This window comes from Scaptodrosophila lebanonensis, unplaced genomic scaffold, assembly GCF_003285725.1.
Source record: "Scaptodrosophila lebanonensis strain 11010-0011.00,11010-0021.00 unplaced genomic scaffold, SlebRS2 tig00000085-arrow-pilon, whole genome shotgun sequence".
In the NCBI taxonomy this organism is placed as follows: Eukaryota; Metazoa; Arthropoda; class Insecta; order Diptera; family Drosophilidae; genus Scaptodrosophila; species Scaptodrosophila lebanonensis.
In genome coordinates this window covers 821,495-847,393 of record NW_022060564.1, presented here as the reverse complement: position 1 = coordinate 847,393, position 25,899 = coordinate 821,495, and the positions used below count along the sequence as shown (strand labels likewise).

The 25,899-nt window shown below is 40.7% G+C and overlaps 2 protein-coding genes across 4 annotated transcripts in view; one reads left to right on the top strand and one right to left on the bottom strand.

Annotated features, from left to right (window-relative positions):
• LOC115626525 (Down syndrome cell adhesion molecule-like protein 1 homolog) overlaps positions 1-25,899 on the top strand; it is a 149,938-nt gene that overhangs the window by 90,381 nt on the left and 33,658 nt on the right. For 2 of the 3 annotated variants that reach the window (XM_030521904.1, XM_030521905.1), the window contains exon 3: positions 1,423-1,605. The exons of the other annotated variant lie outside the window; for it this stretch is intronic. In XM_030521904.1, the coding sequence (XP_030377764.1) occupies positions 1,521-1,605 (85 nt within the window). In that variant the 5' untranslated portion in view covers positions 1,423-1,520. The remainder of the gene's footprint in view (positions 1-1,422; positions 1,606-25,899) is intronic. 3 annotated transcript variants of the gene reach the window in all.
• Positions 8,521-11,241, bottom strand: LOC115626522 (glycerol-3-phosphate dehydrogenase, mitochondrial). Its single transcript, XM_030521902.1, has one exon. The coding sequence runs from the start codon at positions 11,081-11,083 to the stop codon at positions 8,744-8,746; it is 2,340 nt and encodes a 779-aa protein (XP_030377762.1). The 5' UTR covers positions 11,084-11,241; the 3' UTR covers positions 8,521-8,743.

The window sequence follows — 25,899 nt, the reverse complement described above, 5'->3', positions numbered from 1 at the left end:
TGTAGTTAACAAATAGTTTTATTAACTTACACAATGGGAATAAGTAACAACTACAATACTTTTTTGTAGAAAACTTACAGAGTTGTTTGAGAAATAAGTGCACATAACAGGAGATAACATTTTATTCCTTTTTATCAACTTTTCCAAGTTACAGATATTTTTAATTTTAATTGTTTATGATAGCTTTTGAAGCTATAGCTATTTCTAAATAACAGATTCTTTAGTTCTTCAGAAAAAAGTAAACAAACTATGGTACGAAATGCCGAACCCAAATGCATTTAGTAAAACGAATTTGTAAATTTTTACAAGTAGCTCGCATTACATTTAATTAATCTTAATATCTAAGCCATAGGCAGTAAGATTAAAAATATGGTTCTTATTAGCATCATTTATCTAAATTATACGAATATTGATATAGAGCGGAATCGATATTGCAATTACAATAAGAAGTGGAGTTGATCTACGTTTTCGCTATAAACTGAAAAAGTCTTGTGTATTTAAATATGTGCGACTGATTTTTAGAAAATGGTGATGGTGTACTTCAAAAAATATATTTAAATTGCTGGCATTATTTCAAATTTGATAAGCAGTAGGTTGCCTTAAAGTTCAAAGTAAATATAGAGCAAGTCTACATATTTTTGGGCGCCTGGAGTTATGCCACAAAATATTGCCTTTAACTTGTTATGGCCTGGCAATAAAATCAAATTACTGTCTAAACACTGTCTAAACATATTTCATTTAATTGTCTCGACTTAATCTCGACACAGCAACGAAGTCAAAGTCAAAACGCGTCAAATCAACGCCTACGAAATTAACTTGGCAACGCCAAACGAGGCAGAGACCCAAACGAAAACAACCGCCCATTCTGCGAACAAAACAGAAACAAAAACAAAAACAAACACGGTGCCGTTGCTAAAAGTCAAAAAGCTCTGGACGAACTACAAAAACGCGTGTAAACAACAACAGCAACAACAACAACAGCGATGGCACCATCAACAATAAAGGCAACAACATTTTGGCCGGATACGATGAAGCCGTAGCCGCCGCCGCCGACATCACATCCACCATTTCACTGTTAAGTGCTGGCAAAGCCGCACGTCATCATCGTCATCGTAATCTTCATCATCGTCATCAAAGGGAACGCTGTCGTCGTCGTCGTCGTCATCATCATGACGCTCAATTTCAATGCTGTCGGTGTTGATTGCAACGATGTTGTTGCTGCTGTTGTTGTCGCTGTTGTTGCTCTTGATTATGCGCCGTTTAAGTGATTAAAGGTGAAAACGTTGGCTGCCGTGCGCGTCTCTACACACCACACAGCTACGCCCCCACCTCTACCCCCCACACCGTGTGGGTGTGAGTGCGTGTTAGGAAAAGTGTGTTTTGCCCAAATGTTGTAGTGTAAAATTTTCCATTGCCTTGCAGAGATTTTAACTGTGCCCCGTGCCAGCGCCATCACCATCACCATCGACAACAACCACAACAACAACATCAAGAGAAATAACAATAACAGCCGGTCTAAAATGCGAATCTTCCCAGCCACCGCGCTCATTATTTTCGCCATGTTGCTAACAGCGGCGCCCACACTGGCCGAAATACCTTCAAAGGGTAAGTGTGTATGTATGTGTGTCACCAGATTGTGAATTCTTTGCGACCATAATTAGATGAGGCGCTCGTAATGAGCCTCTCAGTGATTGATTGATTGAGCGAATGCCGCGCCGGTTAGTTCTAATTCTGATTGAGCGGCGACATGCTTTCTGGCGTTTATTTTAATTGGAGTTGGAATAAGTTACAATAGCTCCTTTAAATCTTCAAATTCCATTCACCATTATTTCAAATAATCTTGAATTTTGTGTGTTATATCAAATTTTAATATCTTTTTTATAGCGAACTAAAATGAATTTTTTTATTGAATGTATCAATAAATTTTGTCACTTTCCTTTACTCAATGAGTTTACAAATAAGTTTTTATATGCTTTTTTAATTTTTATTACCATTTTTTATTTGTATCGTTCTGTTCTCCTTTGCAAATGAAATTGATACTGTTTTCAAAGCCTACTTCGAGTTGCTTTCAATTTATTTCCTAACTGGAAATGCATAAAAATAAAAGCGTCAATGCTTTTGAAATTGTTTTGAACGCTTACCGAAAAATAACTGCTTGATTAAGAGTATACAACCATATTTCTGCTGCACAAATCGTTCGAGCTAAGGGTGACATTTATTCAAATATTTGCAGCATTAAATTTAGAACATTTTCAATAACAAGTTAAAGAATAGTTGTTTTTAAGCAAACATGTAATGGAAATTCCAAAGGCTCCTGTAAATAAATCAAACAAGGCCAATGCAAAAGATACATTTTCAAAATTATTGCAACTACAGCAGAGTTTGTTATTTAAGCATTTGTTGTCAAAACAACAAATATTCGTTTATCAATAAATTCGAGATAAAATATATTTTCGATTTTGCAATACAGAGTAATATTTACTCAGCTTTCAAAGGCAATTACTTTGAAAATGTTTCTAAAGGTTACATACTTTGTGGCGTTTCTCAATTGTTTTTTAGCCACAAACTCATCAGGCATCGTTTGCACATCAAACAGAAAAACGAGAGAAAATTGCGCATATTAAAGAATTTATGAAAATAATTTGCAATTTGAACAACATGGGAAGGGTTGACGATTAAACGTAAATACCAAATAGGCGGAGGTCCCTGTCTTGCCTAAGTTTTAGAAAATATTTGCATATTTCTTAAATTTATCTTTGACAAACTCAAGGCGGCCCTCCTTGAGCATATTTTGCGACATAATCAAATATGCTTTAAGCCAAAAGCCAACGTAGCCAACCCTTTTGAAGTTTTTGAAGCACACAAACACAAAAAATAAAGAGAAAAGAAATCAACTGCAGATAGAACGAACGTCTACATCCTGTTCAGCTCTTTATTTATTTTCCAGAAAATTTGCCTTGCATACACCACTTTTCCACTTACTGGTTGAATTTGTTGTTGTTGCTGTCTTTATTATCTGTACTTTTGAGTGGAGTGAGGAAAATGCTTACAAGACGTTTAACATGTCACCTGCGGGCACAAATGCCAAGACTAAGTCGCTTACTCGCCACACTTATCTGACAGTTTTGCATCTGAGCAGCAGCCCAGTCGACAGCGAATCCAAGCAGTAGATGCCCTTCCCCCACTCCCAGCTCTCGAGCTTGTCATATGTATAAAATATACATTTGTTTGCCTTACACATTTGTCACTTATCGTTTGGTCCAATATTTTGCAGCTGAGTGCCAGCTTTGCCAGGCTCCCAACAACTTGGCTGCCTTACTTGACTTTCTGCCTTTTACTTCTTATTTCTGAGTGTGCCTGGGCATCTGATGTATTCTAGATATTGCAGGATATATTATGATTTTATGCATAGTTGTGTGCGAAAATATTGTTGCAATGGCAATGTGAAATGTAAGCACAAAATTGTGCGCGTGTCGGTAACTTGTTAGAGGTTTTCGCTTCATTTAAACACTTCTACACATATTTATGGTATTCGTTTGCTCCATAGATATTTTTGTACATATTAGTCATACTAAGCATGATACATACTAAGTAAGCCTATAGCTAAAATGAAGAATGGCAAACGTTTATAAAATGGGGATAAATAATTATGAATTTGCATAAAGTGATAGTTATAGTTAAGTTATGTTGTCGGATTAATTGTAATTGTTCAGCTCCTGAATTGCACAACACCAATACTCTTTCGTTATAACACATTTAATTCTATGCAGAAAAATCCCAAAATCCCATCCTTTCCCATCAATACCAATTAATCATATTACTACCTTCAAAATCAACACTTTACCGATTTCGTATAAACCAAATAAATAATAGCACCTATCATGTATTAATAGTTTTAAGGTACTCGTAAGAAGAGAACAATTAGCGGAACAAATTAGTTCAACGGTAATATGTGAAATAAGTATCTTTATTCTAAATGAATGGGTTGTTGTTGTTGCTCCGTTTGTTGGAAAGCTCTTTATTCTTCATAAAGCAATGCCATGTAAAGATTTCTGACACAAGTTTTATTATGGCCTGCACTTTACCATATTACATATATATAGCGGTCTTAAATCTAGCTTCCTGATATACATTAGTAATTATAAATAGTTATAATGAAAACTTACACAAGTACTATGGAAAGTATCTCGAACTACTATACAAATACAGAGTATAATGCATCGATGTACTCTGAATAACCTGCAATGCCCAGTTGCCCATCCGCCCCCCGATAAAACACGAGTTATGCATTTGCTGTGGGAGTTCTAGAGCAGCAGACAAGAGGAAAACATAACGCATATTACGTGGCAGTCGGTGCTACAGCGTGGAATGACAATGAAACCTCATCCTCTGCGACACAAAGAGCAATGAAAAGCATATTTTATTATACACTATTTTGCTGTCATTTCCGTTTGGCACTTATATCTTTTTCTATTTTACAGCGATACTTCCGTCTGAAATTTTTTGTGCTTCTCTTTTTTTTGCTGCCATCAATTTAAAGCATATTTTTTACAGCGCTCTTCGCCTAAATGTCCTTGACTGCATTATGAAAAGCAACGCACACACACACATGAGTGGGCATATGTATGTTCGATGTGGGATGGTGTGTGTTTGCTTGGCTGTTTGTATGCGTTGCCCTAATGGCTGCGGTTCGTTGGCGAAAATTCCTATTATTACGAGCTCGCGTGTACGCCATATGCATTTTTCCATATTACTTCCTAACAGCCTGCGGCGAAACTTATTAAAATTTTTCACTGCCGCCACTTGGCAACACTGGCGCGTGCCCGGTATTTCTGTTTTCGTACTACAGCGACCTATGTTTGAAGTTCTTGAAATAGTTTCGCGTGCTGCAAATTGTTAACCAAACTAATCAGCATAAAAATGCAAGCGAATTGTTGCCGCAACGCCTGGACGGACAACTGGGCAGTCTCAAAAACGAAAGTGTTTTGGCTGTTGGACTTCTTTAATAGGTTTATTTATGACGCTCTAGCTCTAAGTGCACTAACTAGAGCTTTGAGCTTCGCAAACGGCATGAAATGCTCCAGTTCGTGGTTGTAAATTGTGAAACTTTTAGTTCCATTAGTTAAGTAGAGCTCTTTGACATAATACCGTGAAAAGTTCCTCATATTTCTGAAAAGAGGAACAAAGGAACAAAGGAACATCAGATCATGTGAGGCTCGATTTTAAAACCTGTTAGATACATGCTTTAGTTATTGTCTCAAGTCTCGTCTGTAGAACTGATCGTTTGAATCGGTCAGCTTCGTCACCCAAAGAAGTCTATCAGACTACAAAAACCATTAAATCAGTGGTTACTAAGCTACTACTACTACTACCATCCCAGTAGCTATGCATCCTCATTCGATATTTTTTCATTAGCATCTCAAACATTTTACATTTTGAATGAACAACTTTTGGCTAAAGGGTATCTAAATTTTTGCACTTGAAGAAATAATGCGCCACACACCGGAATATGTTTGCCAAATTATATAGCAGCCTGATCAAAGCCAAGGCCCACGTAAAGAGAAAGGGTGCCTCTAAGGAGGCGCCCCCACCGTGGCGGCCAACTCGCCAGAAGCTGCTGCCACGCAGCGCCCAGCTCCAAGCGCTCTACGAGAATGTCTTCGACGTATTGATAATTGGCGGAGGCGCCACCGGCTGCGGTTGCGCCTTAGATGCAGCATCACGCGGACTCAAGACGGCGCTAGTAGAGGCGGATGATTTTGCCAGCGGCACCAGCTCCAAGTCCACCAAGCTCATCCATGGCGGCGTGCGTTACTTGCAGGCGGCAGTTACCCGATTGGACATCGAACAGCTGCGGATGGTGCGTGAGGCGCTGAGAGAGCGCGCCACTCTACTGAACATTGCACCACACTTGGCCAAGCCCTTGCCAATTCTATTGCCGATCTATACGTGGTGGCAGCTGCCCAAATATTGGGCCGGCCTGAAGCTCTACGATCTAGTGGCTGGGGGCGCCAATTTGAAGGGCTCGCACTTTCTCAGCAAAAAGCACACGTTGCGTGCCTTTCCGCTGTTGCGCAGGAAGGATCTGCTGGGCTCTGTAGTCTACTACGATGGCCAGCACGACGATGCACGCATGTGTGTATCCATCGCTCTGTCAGCGATGCATGCCGGAGCCTGTGTTTGCAATTATGTGCGAGTTCAGCAACTGATGGGACCGACGCGCGATGGCTTGCGAGGGGCACTGGTGCGGGATCGTCTGACGGGCCGCGTAATGGCTATACGTGCCCGTGCTGTGGTGAATGCCGCCGGGCCGTTTGTCGATAGTGTGCGCAGGCTGGAGGAGCCGCAAGCTGCGCCAATGACCAAAGCGGCCTCCGGCACGCATATTATGCTGCGTGGCTCGTATTGCGCCTCCGGCTGTGGAATCCTCGATCCGGAGACCAGTGACCAACGCGTGCTCTTCATGCTGCCCTGGAAGGGGTACACGCTGGTGGGCACCACCGATGCACAGGCAGACCTGACGGCCCACCCCCAGCCCAGCACTCATGATGTAGCCTATATAATGGAACAGATGGGTAAATTTGTGCGAGAGGAGGTGCGCCCAACGAAAGAGCAGGTGCTCAGCGCCTGGACAGGTCTGCGTCCGCTGGTGTCCAACCTCAAGCAGCCCAATTCACAGACAAAATCTTTGGTCCGCAGTCATCTGATTGTGGTAAGCGACAAGAATCTAATTACCGTAGCTGGAGGCAAATGGACTACTTACCGTGCCATGGCCAAGGAGACCATTGACAAGGCCATCAAGGTGGCAGCTTTGCAGCCCAGAGGCCCCTGCGTCACCGCACACCTGCTCATTGAAGGTGCTCAGCGTTGGCGCCCCCAACTTGCCTGGGATCTAAGACAAGCGTTTGATCTGCCCTTGGACATCGCATCTCATCTCGCAACTGCGTACGGCACCAATGCCTTCAAGTGCCTTTGCTGCTGCAATGGCATGAAGGATCGGCTCTCCTGTAGCTTACCCTACATCGAGGCCGAAGTCCACCATGCCGTGCTCAACGAGTACGCACTGACCGCTGTGGATGTGTTGGCAAGACGTCTGAGGATAGCTTTCCTCGATGTGGGCGCCACCCTCCAGATACTGCCACGCGTTGTCGAAATCATGGCCAGCCGGCTTCAATGGAGCAAGGAAATGCAGCTGATTGAGATGCAGCGCGTCTGCACGTTTCTAAGTCGCGAGATGGGCATGGGTTCGGTCACTTTCTTGAGACAAAATCACGACATGGTCCAGAGAAAGGCAGAGACGAAGAAGAAGAAAACATGTCAAACGGGGAAAATGAACTTGAATAGAAGCGGGCGCTAATGTATACGACAATTATTCTATTTTGGCAAGCTATTTGTTTTAAAAGTAAAACGATGTTGGTGTGTGTGTCGTTTTAATATAGAAATCACGTCCGACTTGCTCTGCCTATAAATTAACTAATTCATTATTCCACAAATAAGTCTTTGCACTTTTTTTTTCAGAAATTTTCGCAAAATATGGCTAACATCAGGTGTGGTTAACATTATCCACACCAAACAACAACAAACTCCAATTATCCGCGCTTATGACTTTCTTCACACGCGGAACACAAATTCCTTTTAATTAAAACGCACAAAATTTACGGCTATTGCCAACTAATTGTAAAATACTTTAGAATTGGCCGTAAAACGTACACTTAAGCAGCTAACGAGCTCCCATTATTCAAGATATTACACGCATTTGACATCCCCTCATCTCCTTCTACGATCCGATACGCGACATGTACGCACAAACAGGCTCCCAATAAATAGGGAAATCGATGAGCGATAAGCGTTTTCCAAGAACGACAATAATTCAAAATAAGAGCTCACATTCCCAAACCCCCCCTCTCTATCTCTCTCTCTTTCTCAGTCGCATGCAAATTTAGGTAATTTATTAAAAACAACAAGAGCGACGAAAATCGAAGCAGCAGCATAAAAAACACATCGATTCTCAACCAAAAAAAATCGACTTCCTTATGTTTCGAGTGCCAACAATTGTTAGGTATGTGAGTGTTGTTGTTACGCTTGTGGTTATTGCTGTTGTTGTGTTTCCCAAGGCAGAAAACTTCCAAAGTAATTGCCAGACGACGATGTCATAAACAACACTCAGAAGAGAGCAAGAAGAAACGGGGGGATAGGGAAGTGCAAATTATAAATGTACAATCAAACATCGCTATAGAAAACAGAGGAGGAATCGTTATAAACCTTTAAACATTCATAATACTATAAATGAGAAGATACCACGGCGATTGCGAAATGTACATGTCTGTTGAAAGAAACTATTTAATATTGTTTCCTAGTGTACCAGAATTTTCAAAAAAAAAAATCTATTAAAATGTTAGGAGTTAAAAAATATCTAATGGGTTCCCTATTGACTGATTTGGCACCTCTAATCTGTTTTGATTTTCAAATTCCTTATAAAGAAGTGTGACTGTACTTTCTGGTTTGTCGCCATAGCTTCGATTTAAGTTGAACATTTTAACGATTTATTTTGCGCGCATTTCAAATACATTCTCTCCTCTCCTTACTCATATATATTTATATGTATAAGTAATGTTTCGATAGCGCAGACACAGGCACGCACAACAAAAAAACAGCAATAATATGTGTATAATATATATTCCGATTGTAGCTGTGCGTGCGTGTGCTTGTTCATTATCTGCATCCTCTTTAGCTTCTTAGGTTCTTAGCATATCAAAAGATTGCGCCATTGGCTCCTCAAAGTCGTATTATTCCTGCAGGTTGGCTTTATTCCTACTGAGTCTGCTTTGGGTGATGGCGTCAATGGAGGCAAAAGCGTGGGTAGAGGCGTCGGCAAGGGTGTGGGTGAAGCATTAGGTGAGGGTAAGGATGGGGGCGTCGGCGTTGCTTTTATCTTTGCCGTCATACACACCTTATGTCTAATAATCGCCTGCTGGACTGGCTTTTTAGGTAACAACACAACTTCATTGCTTGCACACATATGTTGTTGTTTTTGTTGTTGGATACGTTTGCGTTTCAGTTGCTGCTTTCTTTGTCTATAGGAGAGCTGTTGGCTAGGGGATGTGGATTTGGAAAGGACCGATTTCTTGGGCAGCTCAATGGGTGGCTCTTCCACATAGGCTGGCTGTGCCATTAGGCCAGAGTATTGTCTGGTCTTGAGTTGGCGCGGAGCCTTGGGTGTCCTGAGGGGCCCGTCCACCTCGCTCGATGAAACACTTTGCTTGCGTTTGACATTGCTGCGGGGTTGCACCAACGAACCCAGACCCATCTCGCGACAAAGAAATTTCTGGATCAGCAGCAGCTGCAGTTTCTGATCATGCTCGCTCCAATCCTTCATCCTGCTCATGATGTGCAGCACTCGAGGAAGCATGTGGAGAGTGGCCACGGCGTCCACAAAGGCCACCCTCAAACGTCTGGCCAGCACATCCACCACAGTGCAGGCATACTCATGTCTGACTGCATACTGCACTTCGGCCTCTATGTAGGGGAAATTGCAGTGCAGTCGTCTTCGCGAGCCCGGAGTGCTTTCGGCCAGCAAATGGTGCGCATTACTGCCATAAGCATCGGCCAAATGTTGAGCCACATCCGACTGTATATCGTAACACTGCATCAACTCCACTGGCAACAAACCATGCCAGCCATGGGCGCCGTCGAGCAGAAGATTTGAGGTGTTACTCTCTGGTTTCTCCGGCTCCAGTGGACAACACTCCATGGCCACATCAACTGCCTTGGCTGCCATCAGCCGATACGTGCTCCAACGACCCCCGGCCATGGTAATCATATTGTTGTCGCTCACCTCCACCAAATAGTCTTGGAGCGGGCGAGTGGGTTTCTGATACTTATGCTCATAGGGCCAATGGACGTCGGGCCTAATGCCCATCCAGGCGCTGCGCATATGATGATTCCCCAACTCTACATTCTCCTCCAGGTATTTTCGAGCCTGCGAGAGCAAGCAATCTACCTGGGCCTGAGTAGGCGCTGGCTCCTTGGTCAGCTCCTCGCAATCGCTATTCAGAATTCCGAGCAGCGTGTGATTCTCCCATGGTAGCATCACCAGCGAAGGGTTGTAAGAGCCATTACCACTGACCAAACCATAGCGTGGCGAGCCAAAGTAGCTGGGCAACGAGACCATCGTAGTACAGCTGGGCGCGGCGATGGGCTGAACCTTGCAATCGTCCATTTGGCGCACCAGATCGGTTAAAGCTCCCGTTGCATTTATTACCATCCTGGAGTTGACATAGAACTCCTTACCAGTCAGGACATCACGCATGCCCGCAGATCGACAACAACCATCCTGCTTGATTAGCTCAATGACCTCCACATGGTTGACCACAGTGGCGCCCTGCTGCGCTGCTGTGATGGCCAGCGCCAAGCACATGCGTGCATCATCATGCTGGCCATCATAGTAGACAACAGAGCCGCGCAGGCCTTTGGAGCGGAGCAACGGGAACTCATCGAGTGTTGCCTCCTTGCTGAGGAAGTGCGAGCCCTTTATATTTGCACTTCCCGCGAACATATCGTACAGTTTGCATCCCAGCCAGCAAATGGGCATATTCAGTCCGCTATAGATGGGCATTAGCATGGGCATTGGTCGATTCAAATGAGGCGCAATTTTCAACATAACTGCACGCTCCTTCATTGCCTGTCTTAGAAGATTTAATTGCGCCACATCCAGACTTTGAATGGAATTCTGCAATGCCGTCGGCCCCCCGTCGATTACCTTGCTGCTCTTCGAGGTATAGCCGCTGGCGAAATCCGCAGCCTCGACCAGAGCCGTTTTGAGACCTCGGGCGGCGGCATCCAAAGCGCAACCACAGCCAGCAGCACCACCGCCTATGATCAGCACGTCGAATTCCGTTCTGGTGAGCGCATGTAGATGCTCCTGGCGCGATGGCAATTGTTTCTGGCAGCTCAAGGGACGCACACCTGAGTGCAGGGCATTGCGCCAAAAACTGTCAGTACTCGATCTTCGGATGCTGCTACGAATTATGCTGGTGCGGGCTATGCTGGTGCGGGCTATGCTGGTGTAGACTTTCATAAACATTGCATAGGGTGGTCCTTAAAATGTGATGTGGGTGGCGGCTACTACCAACCAAAGAAAATCTAATCAATGTAGCCGAAATTGCTTAACTTTGAATTTTGAATCGGGCCGCATTCTAAAGTCGCACCTTTCTATACTCCGCACTTGATCAAAAATGGTATGTAATTTTTCAAAATTCTAGAAAATTTTGATAAATATTCCAAATATATTTGGGGCAAGAGACCCAGATTATTCATTATTGTATGCAGTATAGTCGATGGCTATGGTATGCAAGATGTTGCTTTGCCAGGATAAATAACATAATAATATAGAATAATGTTAATGAAGATATCGGATATCTTCCCGGAACAGCTATGCTTAAAGTTCCCTATTAACTTTTTGCCATAATTTCGAATTAAATGATTAGTTCGGTAACATTCATAGAGAATATCGGTCATTTGGTTATAATGAATAATTATCCACACTAGCTTCAGAAGGTAACTGTTCATTTTATTTGAAAACAATTGTTCATCAATTTAAAAAAATGCAGTAAACCATAATTAAATATTAACAACAATCAAATATTGGGGAGGGAGGTTAACAAAGCCATTGTCTCCGCAAAGAATTGCTTAGAATACTAAGAACAACTAACTATTCAATGCGAATTACATAAACTATGTTAGTAATTGCATTTGCCTTACTCTAACCACAGATTCAGACTAGCAAAGTGTCCACTTCTACATTGCTGGAATATTAAATGCTATTAGAAATTCTTCTATACAAGAACTCACATTACTATGCAATTAAATTCCTTTTTGTGGGCGGTAAACTTATCGCACAAAAACCGATTTTAAAATTCAATAAATGCTTAAATAATTAATGAACAAAGTCCACAGCAAAGTACACAAACGCTGGCAGGACCTGTCCTCTCTTCCACCTTTCAGCCATGCAGCAACATCAATTTAAATTAATGAAAATTATAGATATGCGCGCTGTCAGCCAAATGAACAAGCCATCCCCTTCCGCGCATAGTTCAAGGTGTCAAGCTGCCAAGGACGTTGGGGCGGGCGCTACAGACGCGACAGACGCCCACAACGATGACACATTTATGACAATTTAAACCCGTGTCTGGACTGCTTGACCCACCAACTAAATTACTATGCTTAACACATTAAGGTTGGAAAATTTAATTACAAACAATAGCAATAGATGTGGTTATTGTTGTTGCCGCTGTTGATGTAGTGGGCGTGGCCAGAGGGGCGTATTGCTAGCCATGGCCCGACAAAACAATGAGTTGCAAATGGCTCAGGCGTTGCCATCGTTGCTCGAATCCCAATAGCTATTTACGTCGCAGTAATAATTTTGGAGCAAAAACTGGCGTGTCACACTCTCTGGGGAGAAATCGACGAGTTCCCTCGCCCCTAACTTGCTGGTATATTAATGCTAATGTCCAAATGGTGGACCTACAAGGCAAACAATTGGTGTCAACAATGCGCGGCCAGAGTGATGAACGGCCGCCCTGACTTTCACACGCTAATGAGTTTGTTTAAGTAATTTCAATTCATTTGTTCACTTTCAACTATTGTCTCGCTTTTTATTGACTTTATTAATGTGCCAGTGGTCCTGCTTGTCAGTTGGTTTATTTGTTGGTTGCCCCTCCTTGTCCCTTCCCGTCCCGTCCTTGTGGACGAACCTTGGCCGTTTGGCTTCTGCGTGCTCACAAATGGCATGGCAAGTTGTCAACATTGTCCTTTTGTCATTGCCGCACGCGCATACCGAATTGTTTCATTAATATTATGTAATTGTAACAATCGTAATGGTGCACAAGTTTTCCGATTCGTAAATAGGTTGGAGACTTCAAGTCATTTTAAGCACTGGGGCTTACTATTTAATGTTGCAATGAGTATTACGTATGTATTTATTTTCGATGTTGTAAAACACTGAAATGTTAACAGAATTTTCAATATAATAAGCACCAGGCTAGTTATTAGTTCTTTTAGTTTCAATTAACATTGTTCTAAATAATTGTTAAATTGGCGAGGAATCGATTTTAAATGTAGTTATGTCTTTCTTTTTTATATATTTGTTTGTTTGTATAATCACCTTTGTATAAGGGAATAGTCAATAATCGAATAATCTTGTACTTAATTCATCTTAAGTTTGCTTAAAAATTAGTGGGAAGCTTAGCTTTAGCTTTAGAGATATTTGCAAATAATGAATTGCAAAATTAGAATAGATTTATAAACTTTATTGCAGATTAAAGTGATGGTGTGTGTACAAAATTTAAGATACACGTATGTGTATTTTATGGCTTATGTAATAATTGCAATTCTATTAATTGAACAAAAAGTGGGTATTTTATTTCATGAAATCATTTGTAAATTGATATTAAAACGGCCTTTAATTGAACACATGGGTGTTTTCCATAAAAATTATAGTTGAACAGGAAGTGAGTTGACGTTTGAGGGGAAAGGTTCAGGCCAAAGTTGGCAAGAGTTGAGAGTGTTACGGATCAAATAGTGCTGGTGTGTTTGTTTTGACCTTGTTAAGTCAGATTATTTTTATTTTTTTATAGTCGCGATAGCTTACAGTTTTTGTGTAATGTTAATGAAAGAGAAGTTTTTAAATTGTGTGAATGCGGTACAAGTTTGTGGTTCATTTCCATAAAATTTATTTTTCTCCTATGGATTCATTTGTCATTCAGGAAAGATTTATGTCAACTTTATGACAGTTTTTTGAGTACACTAATTTAAGTAAGATTGGCATGTCTCGGTAGCCAAAGAAGAATATTTTATTCTGGTGGCTTTCTAAATACTCCATTCATATCATTCTTATAATATAATTCAACAAATTTATCAGTTCAATATGGAGAGTTGACAATTAATTTGGGTATTATTTGCATTATTCCCATTTTCTATTTTCTTTTGGGAATGCATTATTTAGCTATTTATCGCGCAGTCTGGCTGCATAGTTTTTACAAAAAATGTATCATGGACCATTTAATAAATCCTAGGTCAACAAAAGATAGTCAACCATATTTTACCTTCTTTAGCAGGCCAAAAATAAAATAGTCACCACATTCTGACCAATGGGAACCCCTCGGGTGCAAACTGTCGACATTAATCGCGCCAACGGCGGCAACAACAATAACAACAAAAGAAAGAGGGCGCCTAAATACAAATTTCCGGCATAAGCCACATAACAAACCAGCCTGTTAGCGATCCCCGACAGACCACCCACGTGCCCGTTCGCCCGCCTTCCCTGTCCTCTCCTGCTCTGCCCTGCACTTTGTTACATTTCGTTACCTCACCAAAGTGCCTCAACACATTGGAGACCCGCCCGCGCCCTGCCCATGCCGTCGCCAACAGCTAGCCCCTTTCCTGCAGCTGCCCAACCAAGCGAGGATATCACGCTGCAACGCGACGTTGGCGGCGATTTTGCTTTGTTATTCTTGCTGTTGCTGTTGTTGTTGTTGTTGTTCGCCATGTGGCTCACCTTTTTTCAACCGAGGCCGCCCACTACCCCGCTGGTCGCTTCTTGTTTTTGGTGTATTATTGCAGCTATAAAGTCAGTGCCTTGAACTTTTTGTTAGCCTTGTTCTTTTTGTTCTTGTTTTTGTTTTTGCTTTTATTCCTGCTTTGTCCAGCTTTTGTTTTTTGCGCCTTATTGCTATTGAAGTTTGTTTTTTATGGCCCCAACTACGCTTGACAATAAGCGAAAACTTTTCCACTTCTCATTTATTATTACGCGTTGACTTTCTTTTTTGTTTTGTGTTTTTTTTTTCGCTGTCGCTCCGGTGTCCTGACAACCGCGCGACATGAATTGTCGTCATTGTCCTCCTCCCCTGCGATCTGCGCTGTCCGGCAGGGGCCACCAGTGTTAAAAATAAAATAAAAACAAAACACTCTGCAAATGCAAACATGCGCATGAAATTTGTCTAATAATTTTCAACGTCTGCCGACCAGGGTGGAGTAAAAAATGAAATTAAAATAAATAAACGATTTGTTGCGCTTCGACAGGCAATGAACAAACGAGGTGTTAAAAGGCACAAATTGTTGTCGCCTGTCCTGGCAACGGCCGCGTACAACCAAAATTTATTCAAACTTTTTGTTTATTACTAAAATATGTGATTTATGTGAAAATGTCAAGCAAAAATGTGTTGCTGTGGGCAACATCAGTTCTATGTACTTATTAACGGACCCAGGATCTCCAACTTAATTTAAATCTCCCGAAAGCAACTGTAATTAAATTAATAGGCTGCATAAATTGGGCTTCAATATTTAAAAGTTTATCAAACTTGTTGCAATTAGAATAAATAAATACAGAAATACATACATTTGAAATATATTCTAAAAATTTACTAGAAGGGAAACAACAGCAGATCCTGTTCAACACTTTAGCAACGAAACTTTGTCGAAATTCTAGGGCTAGTCTGTAATTAAGTTCTGCAACTATATTTAATAATAAAACCCAGTTTAATATAGAACTGAAACTAAACGAAGTATTGCTGTCTGGGCTGTTTCGCAAATATCAACAGTTAGTCACATTAATCTCTACCTTTGTAATGCCTTGTCCTTGTCTCGGATGGCATAATGCCGCATGTCTCAGAAGTCCTTGACGCAATGGACATGCGACTGCACAATAGAAATGAAAGCAAACAGAGCTATATTGTGTAGCCACCCACCCAACATTTCCATCTGCTGACTCTCATCATGGAGCTCACTGCTCACGCACAGGACGAGTCAATGGCCATCGGGCATTGGACATTGGTCAGGTGCTTGGACATAAAGGCGCTAATTTGTAGCAATTAGTTTAGCAGGGGACGTTGGTCAGACGACAAACGACGTGCCACAACCCAGAACCAGAGGCAGCGCGTCCGCAACATGTACGCGAGCAGCAATAATAGCTGCAACAACAACGCCAGCAGCAATAACAACAATACGGAAGCACATTTGATAACAATTAAATAAACGTAGGCGACATTTAAAGCGAAGTGAGCGGCGATTGCAAATGATGCAGGAGAAGGACGAAGGTAGGGGCTGCCTGCGACACTGTCGCTTCGAACTGACCACAGGCCAGACGCGACCACGACTACGACCACGACCACGCAACATCGTTGGCGCAATTTTTTACGATATAACATCAATTAAATTTTTACCTTTCCATTGTCCCCCACAAATAAACGACAAACAAGTTGTACAACAAGGGCAGCAAATTTTATTTTTTATTATTGCTCTTGCCGTTATTTTTGTTGCTGGTGTAACTGTTGTTGTTGTTGTTACTGCTGCCAACACTATTTGTGTCATGCAACAATGTAATTGCCACTGTCGTTGTCATTTCCGCTGGACACACATACTCGTTTACCCGTCGACTATACGGCCATTGGACGGCGACTGTAGGGTAGAATGGCAGGAAAGGAGCAGCTGCTTGAGGGGGAAGGTAGAAAGTGGAAAAACATTAAAGATATTACGGACAGGCAAAGTGAACTAAACAAAGGCAACGGCATGACGTGCGACATTGTGGCACAGGGGCGCGGCACAGTGCCACAAACTGATGGTGATTTAATATTTCCTTGGCGTGCAGTCATCCAGCTATGTCGATCTTATATAGATATATACTATAATTATGTTCCTACGAACTTTGGATTTATTTTCCCATTTAATATTGTATTGTTTATTTAATTTTAATTCATTTTTATCACTTTTATTCCCTCGTTTACTTTTTGCAGTAAGCTCTAATGTCTTCCTTTATATATTTTGCTGTTAATCGGAGCATAAATATGACAACTAAATTATCGTAGGTCTTATTAAAATATTTCTATATGTGTGTCCATAAATTTATTTGCTCTCACAAAAAATTTGCTGAAAAATATAAAGGGGCGAAATGAAAATATTATTTTAAATTAAATGATGAATAAGGAACGTGCAATGCTTCCTGATTTTATTTAAAAAGTAAAGGTTGGAGAATATTGATACAAATGCCACTTCATTTGTTCAATGATTTTTCTAATTATTTTAAACTGTTAATGGTAATCTTTATGAAAATAACAAATAAAATAAGTCACTTAACATACTATATCATAGGTTTTGCCATACTGTGCATTTCCCAGGTTGGGTAGTGTTACATAACAGGCGATGTGGTGCTGGCTAACGGAAGGAAGTAACTTGTAAGTCGGCTTTGTGCAGTTTTGTGGTGAGCAAGTCGCCATGTGTCACCGTCATTGGTGCCGTCGCCGTCGCCGTCGCCGTCGCCATCGTCCTTTTCCTTTTCTTCCAAGTCGATGTAGCGGTTCAATTGTTCGAGCAGCGCGCACAATGTTAAGTTGAAATAATAGATGTGGACACGGACTGGACAGGTTGTCGGGGAACCAATTTGCACTGGACATTAATCGATGCCGACAATTTGTAAAAGTTTAGAGAGCGGCCTCTCGAATCAGACCTTTAACTAATACCTTATGCACGTGTCCATTACTAATTGATGCGTTAAGTTTATTTTAATGACTCAATAGCTAGCTTTATTTATATTGTCTTACCACTGAGACTACTTAATTGCCGATCGGAATGCTGTGCTCAGTTCCATTTTGTACTGTTGGCCATTTGCGGCTTGCAATTAATTGCATTTGCTGCTAAGCACTTGTGGGCTACGCTTCACTTGTTATCTTATCTATAATGCTTACTCGTACCCTCGAGTTGGCGGTCCCTTTAGCTGTGCTGGGTCGCACATTTGCGGTCTGCCAGGGGAATAGAGTCTAGTACATCGTTGGCCTCAGGGGCATGCAATTCATGGTCGACTGCGGTTCTTGGCTAGCTAAATAGCCAGCAAAGCATGGAAAGTATTGCCTAAATAGATTTTTATAAAAAATAGAAACGGTGTCTTCTAGATAATTGAATGGAATGAATGAATGAATAATAATGTCAATCAAAAAAATATTTATAATTTTTTAAAAGTCAATATATTTTGCAATATTTAAAGCTATTTATAAACTTATGACTTTTTGATTATTTCTTTTCTTTACATTCTAAAATAAATTCTACTTATAATTATTTTCAATCGGATTTCAGATTTTCTAAGATTATATTCTTTTTAGTTTGCATTGAAATAGAAACCAATAATAACCTAACAAATAATCCATTTATATTTCCCTTTTTTTAAAAAAAAAAAATACTAGTTATGACAAGAAAAAAAGGCTTTCCAGCTTTGAAGTAAATTAAAATGTTGGTAATTGTGTATCGAGACTGTTTAATACAACATGATCATTGCTCATAACCTGCGCAGATCGTTATAGGAAGTTCCTTCTATTGCGTTTAACCAATGCACGTAAACATATCGCAATTCTATATACCTGTATAGTACTAGGGTACTTATATACAGCTTCCAATTTTTATTTTATCGACTTACAACGAGTGAATCAGTCTTTGCTTGACCTGATCGATCATTTTTAGAATGGCATCAATTTGAATTAAAATGTTTTTGTTAATAATGTGATGCATTTGTTTGAACTAAACCATTTAATTGTTCCTAAATTTGCTAATAAGTTTCCATTTTTGTTTTAGGTAAGTCATCAAAAACTGTCGAAGCGAACAAATTCTAAATAGCAATAAGTAAGTTTTTCAATTTTATTTTATAAACTTTTAAGCTGAATACTTCGTGTACACTTAACTCGATATGTGCTTATATTGATGGAAAGATTTGCTGCATCATTTGACCCCAATTGAAGCCGAAAACTTTTTGCAAGCACTCACTGGCAACAACTTGTGACTTCTAGACATATCAAGCATCCATCTAGAAACCCCAACTGTGCACGAACAACTTTCCGGTACGGTCAGTTTCAATGGCATGCCTCCGCATTCGACACTTTATCACCTGGTTTGGCCATTTACAGGTATGGCCAAAGCAGCGGGCCATAACACTTAATGGCAGGCCGCTTAACGCTTGTAAACACGTAGGTGGCCATGGTTGGCAATCACGAAGTGTGTGTCTGCACGCCCTCACAAACACGGACATGCGGTGTATTCTTAGTATGTGTAGTTAGAGTGTGCGTGTATATACATATGTCTGTTTGTATCTGTGTAGACTTTGGACGTACAAATTATGCCCAATGGGCATGCTAATTTCACTCAGCGCTTTCAACACTTTTAAAAGTCTACAATTACCGCTAATAGCGTTAACTTTTTCGAAACGCCAACTGAATCAAATGTCAGCCATTCATTAGCCTTAATTGTTTTCGTGGCTATGCCAGCGGACCATGCGGCGTATGCGCAACTTTTGTTCAACAACACGAAACGTATTATTACAAATTAACAAATCACTTTCACACAAACACACTCACAAACACAGACACAGACACAGAAAACGCAAAACACAAAACACAAAATTAATTAACTAACTTGGCAACTTCAACACTTTACAAAATAATTTGTAAAATAATAATAATTTGAATTTATGCGCAAAAATTATACAAAAATTTGCCAAGATCCCTTGACGTTGTTGCTGCCGTTGCTACCGCTGTTGTTGTTGCCATTAGGCCTTAACGCTCCGCTTAACTTGTTGGGGAAACGTCGAAGTAGTCTGGCATCAAGTTTATGGTGCAAAGTTTTTGCCTGCCTGCTTGACTGCCTACTTGCCTTTCCGAAAGCAATTATCCCGAAGGAAGTATTCGACTTAATTGATTTTGTTTGCTTGCCGTCGTCATCGTTGTCGACTTCGCTGAGCCGATTTGTGTGCCCGGCAGCCGTTACAGTTTTAAAAGGATTTTAATAAGCGCATTGAGCGTGTGCCTTTTGTTTCTTTTTTGCAAAACGAGTGAAAAAAGGTTCAGTCGCGTTCATCCCGTTCATCCCGTTCCCCCTTTCGTATTATCCTTTCAGTTCAAAAGTTCTATGCGCATTTAGATAACAAAATTTTCATCGGCTTTTTTCACACTTTTCTTTGGCTAAGTAAATTTGCCACTCTTGGCCTTTGGGGCAGCCGGAGTTGAGGGCTCAAGTAGGCATTTTCGCTTGTGTGTATGTGTGTGTCTGCTTGACCGGAAGTCGAGTGCCGCAAGGCCTTCTTTGTGTTCGAGTACATACAAAAGGCCATTCAGTCACCGAATGCCGGCGGCATCGACAGTCTGAAGTTTAAATATAATTTGCAAATTGTGTTCATTTAATTGCCTGGAAAGTTTTCTTCTGTCCACTGCTATGCCAAATGTTAGAACCCTTTTTTTTGCTCTCTGGCTAGGGTAGTTTTCATTTTTACAGTTGATTGAGTTTTACTCAAATGTGAGTCTGTGTACGTGCCCTATGTACGAGTATTTAAGTATGTGTGTTAGCGTGCGAAATACGCTTTGAACACTTTTATTGCTGCCGCAAGTATGCTATAGAAATTTAATGCTGCCTTTTAATGGCGTTTGTTTAAGCGCTGATAAGTAAGCTCTGAAATGGGAACGCGCGTGGGCCTAGAAATGCTAAATATTTTCTTGTTCTACTGTTCTTCTACTATAAAAGCTGCTGACCCAAGTAGCCACATCAAATATTTGCAAAATGACTCTTTAAACTAATGGTTGTTTGAGTCTCTTAAAGCAAATCTTCTTGCATACAGCTTCGTGTTTATCCAAAGCGGGCAGTTCAAATTTAAAAATGGTGATTGTTTAAAAAGGCTTCCATGCCGTAAGGATTTAAAAGCATTAGAAATTGTTAAATATTAAACCTTTAAATGCTTGTTTTTTATCTAGTTTCTAATCATAACTAACCAAAGCTACGTTTGCATTTTTCTCTTATTTTAAGATAGTAAATCGCATGGCCTTTAAAAATTATTACCGTAGCTCGTATTTTTTCTACTTCAATAGGCTATCAAGCGCTTGGCATTCGCAACAACAGCCGATGCAGTCACACCCCCTTTTCATTCCCGAGCCTTTTGCAACTTCATCAGCATTGAAGTAGCAGCATTTTCATTCATTTCCTAGTAACGTTCCATGTACACCCCTAGGCTTGTTCCCCACTATGTAAATTTTACAGTGCTTGCTTCCCTGCTAGACTGCCGCCAAATACTCGAACCTCTCATGTTTTTGATGATGAAGAGATTTTGGCATGCAACCAAAAATAATTTTTCCGTTTGTTTTGCTCCAGCTTCTCTAACAACATCTGCAGCAGCAGTGGAATCGAGTGGATCTAGTTCAATTTTCTGAACTAGAGCAGCTTAAGTGAAAGCGTTTCTTTAAGCAATTCGAGTTTTATACATATTGAAATTAAAATTGACTTTGTTTTATTAGCTTTTAATATCATTTAGTTTGTAAGTATGTATGAAAAGCAATGGCTTTGAGGGTTGGGTTCAAGAGAATCTTTTCAATAGATAGACTAAATTGTACCCGTTGTCATTATATTTGCAATTCTCTTTCATATACATACATAGTACATAGCTGAATTGAACCTTTATTGATACATTGTTGAAATAAAATGTTTCCGCACATAGTAATGATTCATTACATTACATAGACAAGTTTTCCAGATATCCGGTTTTGAATAGCTCTTAGAGTCACATTGAACTAGACGAGCACAAATGGAAGCAACATATTCCACATCGTTGGCAGCCCTAGCTGCCATGCTGCCTGGCTGACAGACTGACTGACTGACTGGGTGGCTGGTTGGTAATAAACGCAGTCTGCTTCTATGATGGAGGCTGGAACGTGGGCGTTTTCGGACAAAAGCAATAACAATAACGCGCACATGTAGTTGCTTCCGAATGTGTGTATATGTGTGTATCACATTCACTCACACACTCACACACATGAATACATAGATATCGGCTAGCTTTCTTTTTTAGTGTGCTTTGTTTTTGTTCGACTTTTTGATGAACTTCCATCATTCAATGCCGGGGCTGCCTCCGCTTTTGATTGTTTTTGCAGATGATGCGCCGTGGTCGACGCCATCGCTTGTTGATTTTGACGTTCATGAGGGCGGTGAAGAGATGGGCACTCGGTGGTAACAAGAACGGCAACAGCTCAGCGACTCCAATGGCGATAATGTTGTTTTTGCTGTTGTCCGCCGTGGTTGCTGTTGTTGCGCCGCTTTTACATCGTACACCGCATCTGCGGCAGTTGGACTCGTTAATAGAAAATTTAATTGCTTTAATTGATATTTTGACGTTACCCTCGCCACTCAGCACAGCATCGATTGTAATTGAGACTACACGAAAACGAGAGGTGCACGCCAAGCATGATACTTTATTGATTTCCAAATTGGGGTTGGCACGACTTGATTCGAATTTCGAACAGAGAGTATAATTGTAAGGGGATGAAGAAATAAACTTCAAATTAAGACGCAAATGTAAAACGGTAAGGCATATATATGTACAATCAATTAAGGCAGTTATACACAAATAAAACAGCAGGTATTCATAAATACATTATGTTGCCATACTTTCATAAGATTAGCTTCGATTCTGTTGTATGTATTCTAAAGAAGTAAACAAAGGTTCTAACAGTTAAAACCGGTATAAAAAAAAATTCTGCATATATACATTTTTATCTTATTATATATTGTATCTTTGCTTTAATGACTATAACTTTCTTGTCCGGCCACTAGATCAATGTTTTAGGGAAGAGAGCGAGCTGATAAGCTGTTTTGACTACGACATACTATATACCTTTTTAAGGTTTTAATTGTTTTTTTACCTCTTATTTTAGCTTGCAGTGGAGTTCTAAAATCTGCAAACCGCGTGCTTTGTATTGATGGAATGATTTTGTAGTTTTAAACATGTTTCCAACAAATGGTTACTACATCTTCCATAATATATAGTGTTTCAAAAGTTGGCAATATAGAGTTTGATAGAAATATTTATAATAAAAAGGCATCATAGAAGATTGGTATACTATGTTTAGATGAATATTTGCATAGCTCAATTCACCATTAATTTTATTAGGGTTTATTTTCAAGAAAGAAAAGCCAAACTTCTTAGCGATTTGTCAATTCATGGGGCTTCTATGCACCTTTCTTTGTTGGCTCGACATTTAAATTGCAGCCATTATAGCAATTTAAATTGCCATCGCCTACTGTGCCATGGGTGCTGTCTTTGGTTGTGGTATCGGCGGTTGACCACAGCACCCAAAGAATGCCGCAAAGCCACCCTTCCTACCCCCAGCTACATACACACATACTCGTATATAGTGGGACTTCAATTTGCATGTCACTTCAGCAATCGGAGCGGAAGTAGCTTTCGTTCTTTTGCCTGTGTGCATGTCAATCAGCTGTGAGCTCAGAGCTGAATTGCATTGTGTTTGACTGAGAAGTTGCCAGGGCAGAGATCTACTTAGGGGCTTAGCTTGGCTTAGCTTCCATGCCTGTTGCGGACTCTTAGCTGATTTAATTCATGAGCTAATTACACTAAAATCGAGTACAATAAATAATTCGCAGCGAAAAGTTGGTCATCGGGAACTTTCGAAAAGCGGTGAAAACAAAAAATGAATAAGTTTTTGTTTTTGTTGAACTGTTGGTTGGAATGGAAGTCATTATTCGGGGGATGGGGTCTGAAGTTGGCTTCGGCCTGACATGCTGCCAGCATGTTGCCGGGAATGACAGGAGAACGATGCAACATACCATGAGTTCTCCAACAACCATACAAACATTTTTACACAGACACATAAACATATCAATCTTAATTAAGATTTCACTTCTCATTTCGTTAAAGTGCCACCCACACTCACAGATACACACATGCGTGCGTGTGTGTGTGTGTGTGTTTGTGTGAGGAGCGAAGTTGTAGAACAGTCAAGTGGATGTGAAAGGACTTTGGCTTTGGGCTACATTCTAACATGTTCGTGTTGTTATTGTTGCTTTGATTTTTGTGCCGTGTAAATGTCGAGCACTTGTTGTAGTTGCTGCTGTTGTTGTTGCCAGTCAATCAGTGGCAAATGTTGTTGCTGCTGCCGTTCGCAGTGTAAAACTTTATTACTCACTTCTATCGATTGCTCAACTAATTGCAGTTGATGTTTTATTTGAGGGGTTTTGTGTGGCTTCCAGACGATGGTCTATAAAACTCCCCCACAATATCCCCTCCTTCCTTACGAACTCTCTCTACACCCATCCCTATGCTCCTCTGGCACACTCCTCACACATCCTTAGCAGCTTTTAACCTTTTGTGGGAACGTGTGAGTGTGTGCCTTAAGTAAGTAAATATTGTTGTTTGTTGTGGCTGCTGCCAGCAATGAGTTGTGCTTTTTGCACCATCATGTGCGGCAACATATTGCGGCAGGTTAGGGTTAAGTGTGCCGTATATATATATACATATTTCTGTGTGTGTGTGTGGGTGTGTTTGTGCTTGTGTTTGCGGCATAAAAGTTTAAAGGACTTAAGCACCGGTAATGCCGGCGCCTTGTTTTATGTTCAGCCAAAGTTCCTCTCTAGTTGCCAAAGGTTAAACTGCTTAGAGTTTGAACTTTGTGTTGAACCGTGTTTATTAGACTTCCACAGGAGTTAACGCTTAGATTGGCAAGCCCCAGCCCGGGTGAGCGGCTTAATTGGCTGAGCACGAGTACGAGTTTAAGTATTTTAGAAGAGACAAATAGTACAAGCCTTGCAAGGAGTACAAACAAAACAGAGCAGAGACATATATTGATTAATGTACCTGAATAATGTTGAGTGATTGGTAAATGACAGTGAATTGATTGAACTACTTCTATATTAATGCCTACAATATGAAACTCTAAGCGGATTAGGTATATTAAGTCGTTTATTTATTTATAAGTAGACTTAAAGCAATATTCAAATGATTTTCTTGTCATTGCCTAAGAGCGTCAATCAATTGTTATACATAAATTGTGGTTTGTAAAATAATACTTAAGTATGCACAATCGAACAAATATTATAATATTAAAGGAACGACAGATAGACTTTTGTATACGCTGTACCCACTCTAAGCTACACTTTTACTCGTAACAAACAAATATTTTACTCAATTGGTATTATTTTTCATCTTCTTTAATTACATATTTATAGTTTGTATTTATGTACAATTCGCTGCTGTTATGTCCTTACGAAGAAACTTGTGTGTTACAATAATTGCCCTTTAATATTTGTGAGATTCTTCAGCAACTTGTTACTTTAAACTGTTGCCATTGGGCTTTGGAAAGTGCAATATGTTTCAAAAATTAGCTTCTACCTAGAACTCCATCGTGATGTGTTGCATACAAAATCGTTTCGCCCAGTCCCAACCTCCGCCCTCCTGTCCGCTTGTGTGGGAAGCACACATACAGCAAATTAAGTGAAACCACAATGCGCAGACATAGACATACAGATATAACAAGCCGATGCACGCACACAGACCAGACACTCACACATACACAGCCATATCCACACTTGCAGCCATTTTTAGTGAACGGCAGTCAGAACATCGCTTGCCATATGGCAAGACTTTTAACACTCCAGGGATAAAGTTTCATTAAGAGCAGCCTAACATGGCCGAGTCGCAAGCCAAAGCCACAAGGCAGGCATGCCCCAAACTATCATACTCCAATGTACGAGCACTTCACTTCAAAATTGCACTTCAAGCTTATGAAGCATACACATATAGTATAGTATATATGTTCATACACATATACATATATAGGCGAGGGAATGGGCGCATTCACGCCCAAACACTGCCACACACCCACATCCACGCACACACTTCACTTCAAGTGCATGTGAAACCGCAGTTGAAAGGCATTTATTGTACTTGTCATTGTTGTAGTTTCTGGGTTGTTGAGGGACGGACGTACCGGGTGGCCTGAAGTTTGAGGTTATGGCACCCAACAGCAGAGAACTGAGCGCCAGGCGTTGGCAGAGAAAAATGCTTTACTTACTTTTATGAATGCCGAGCGCTCA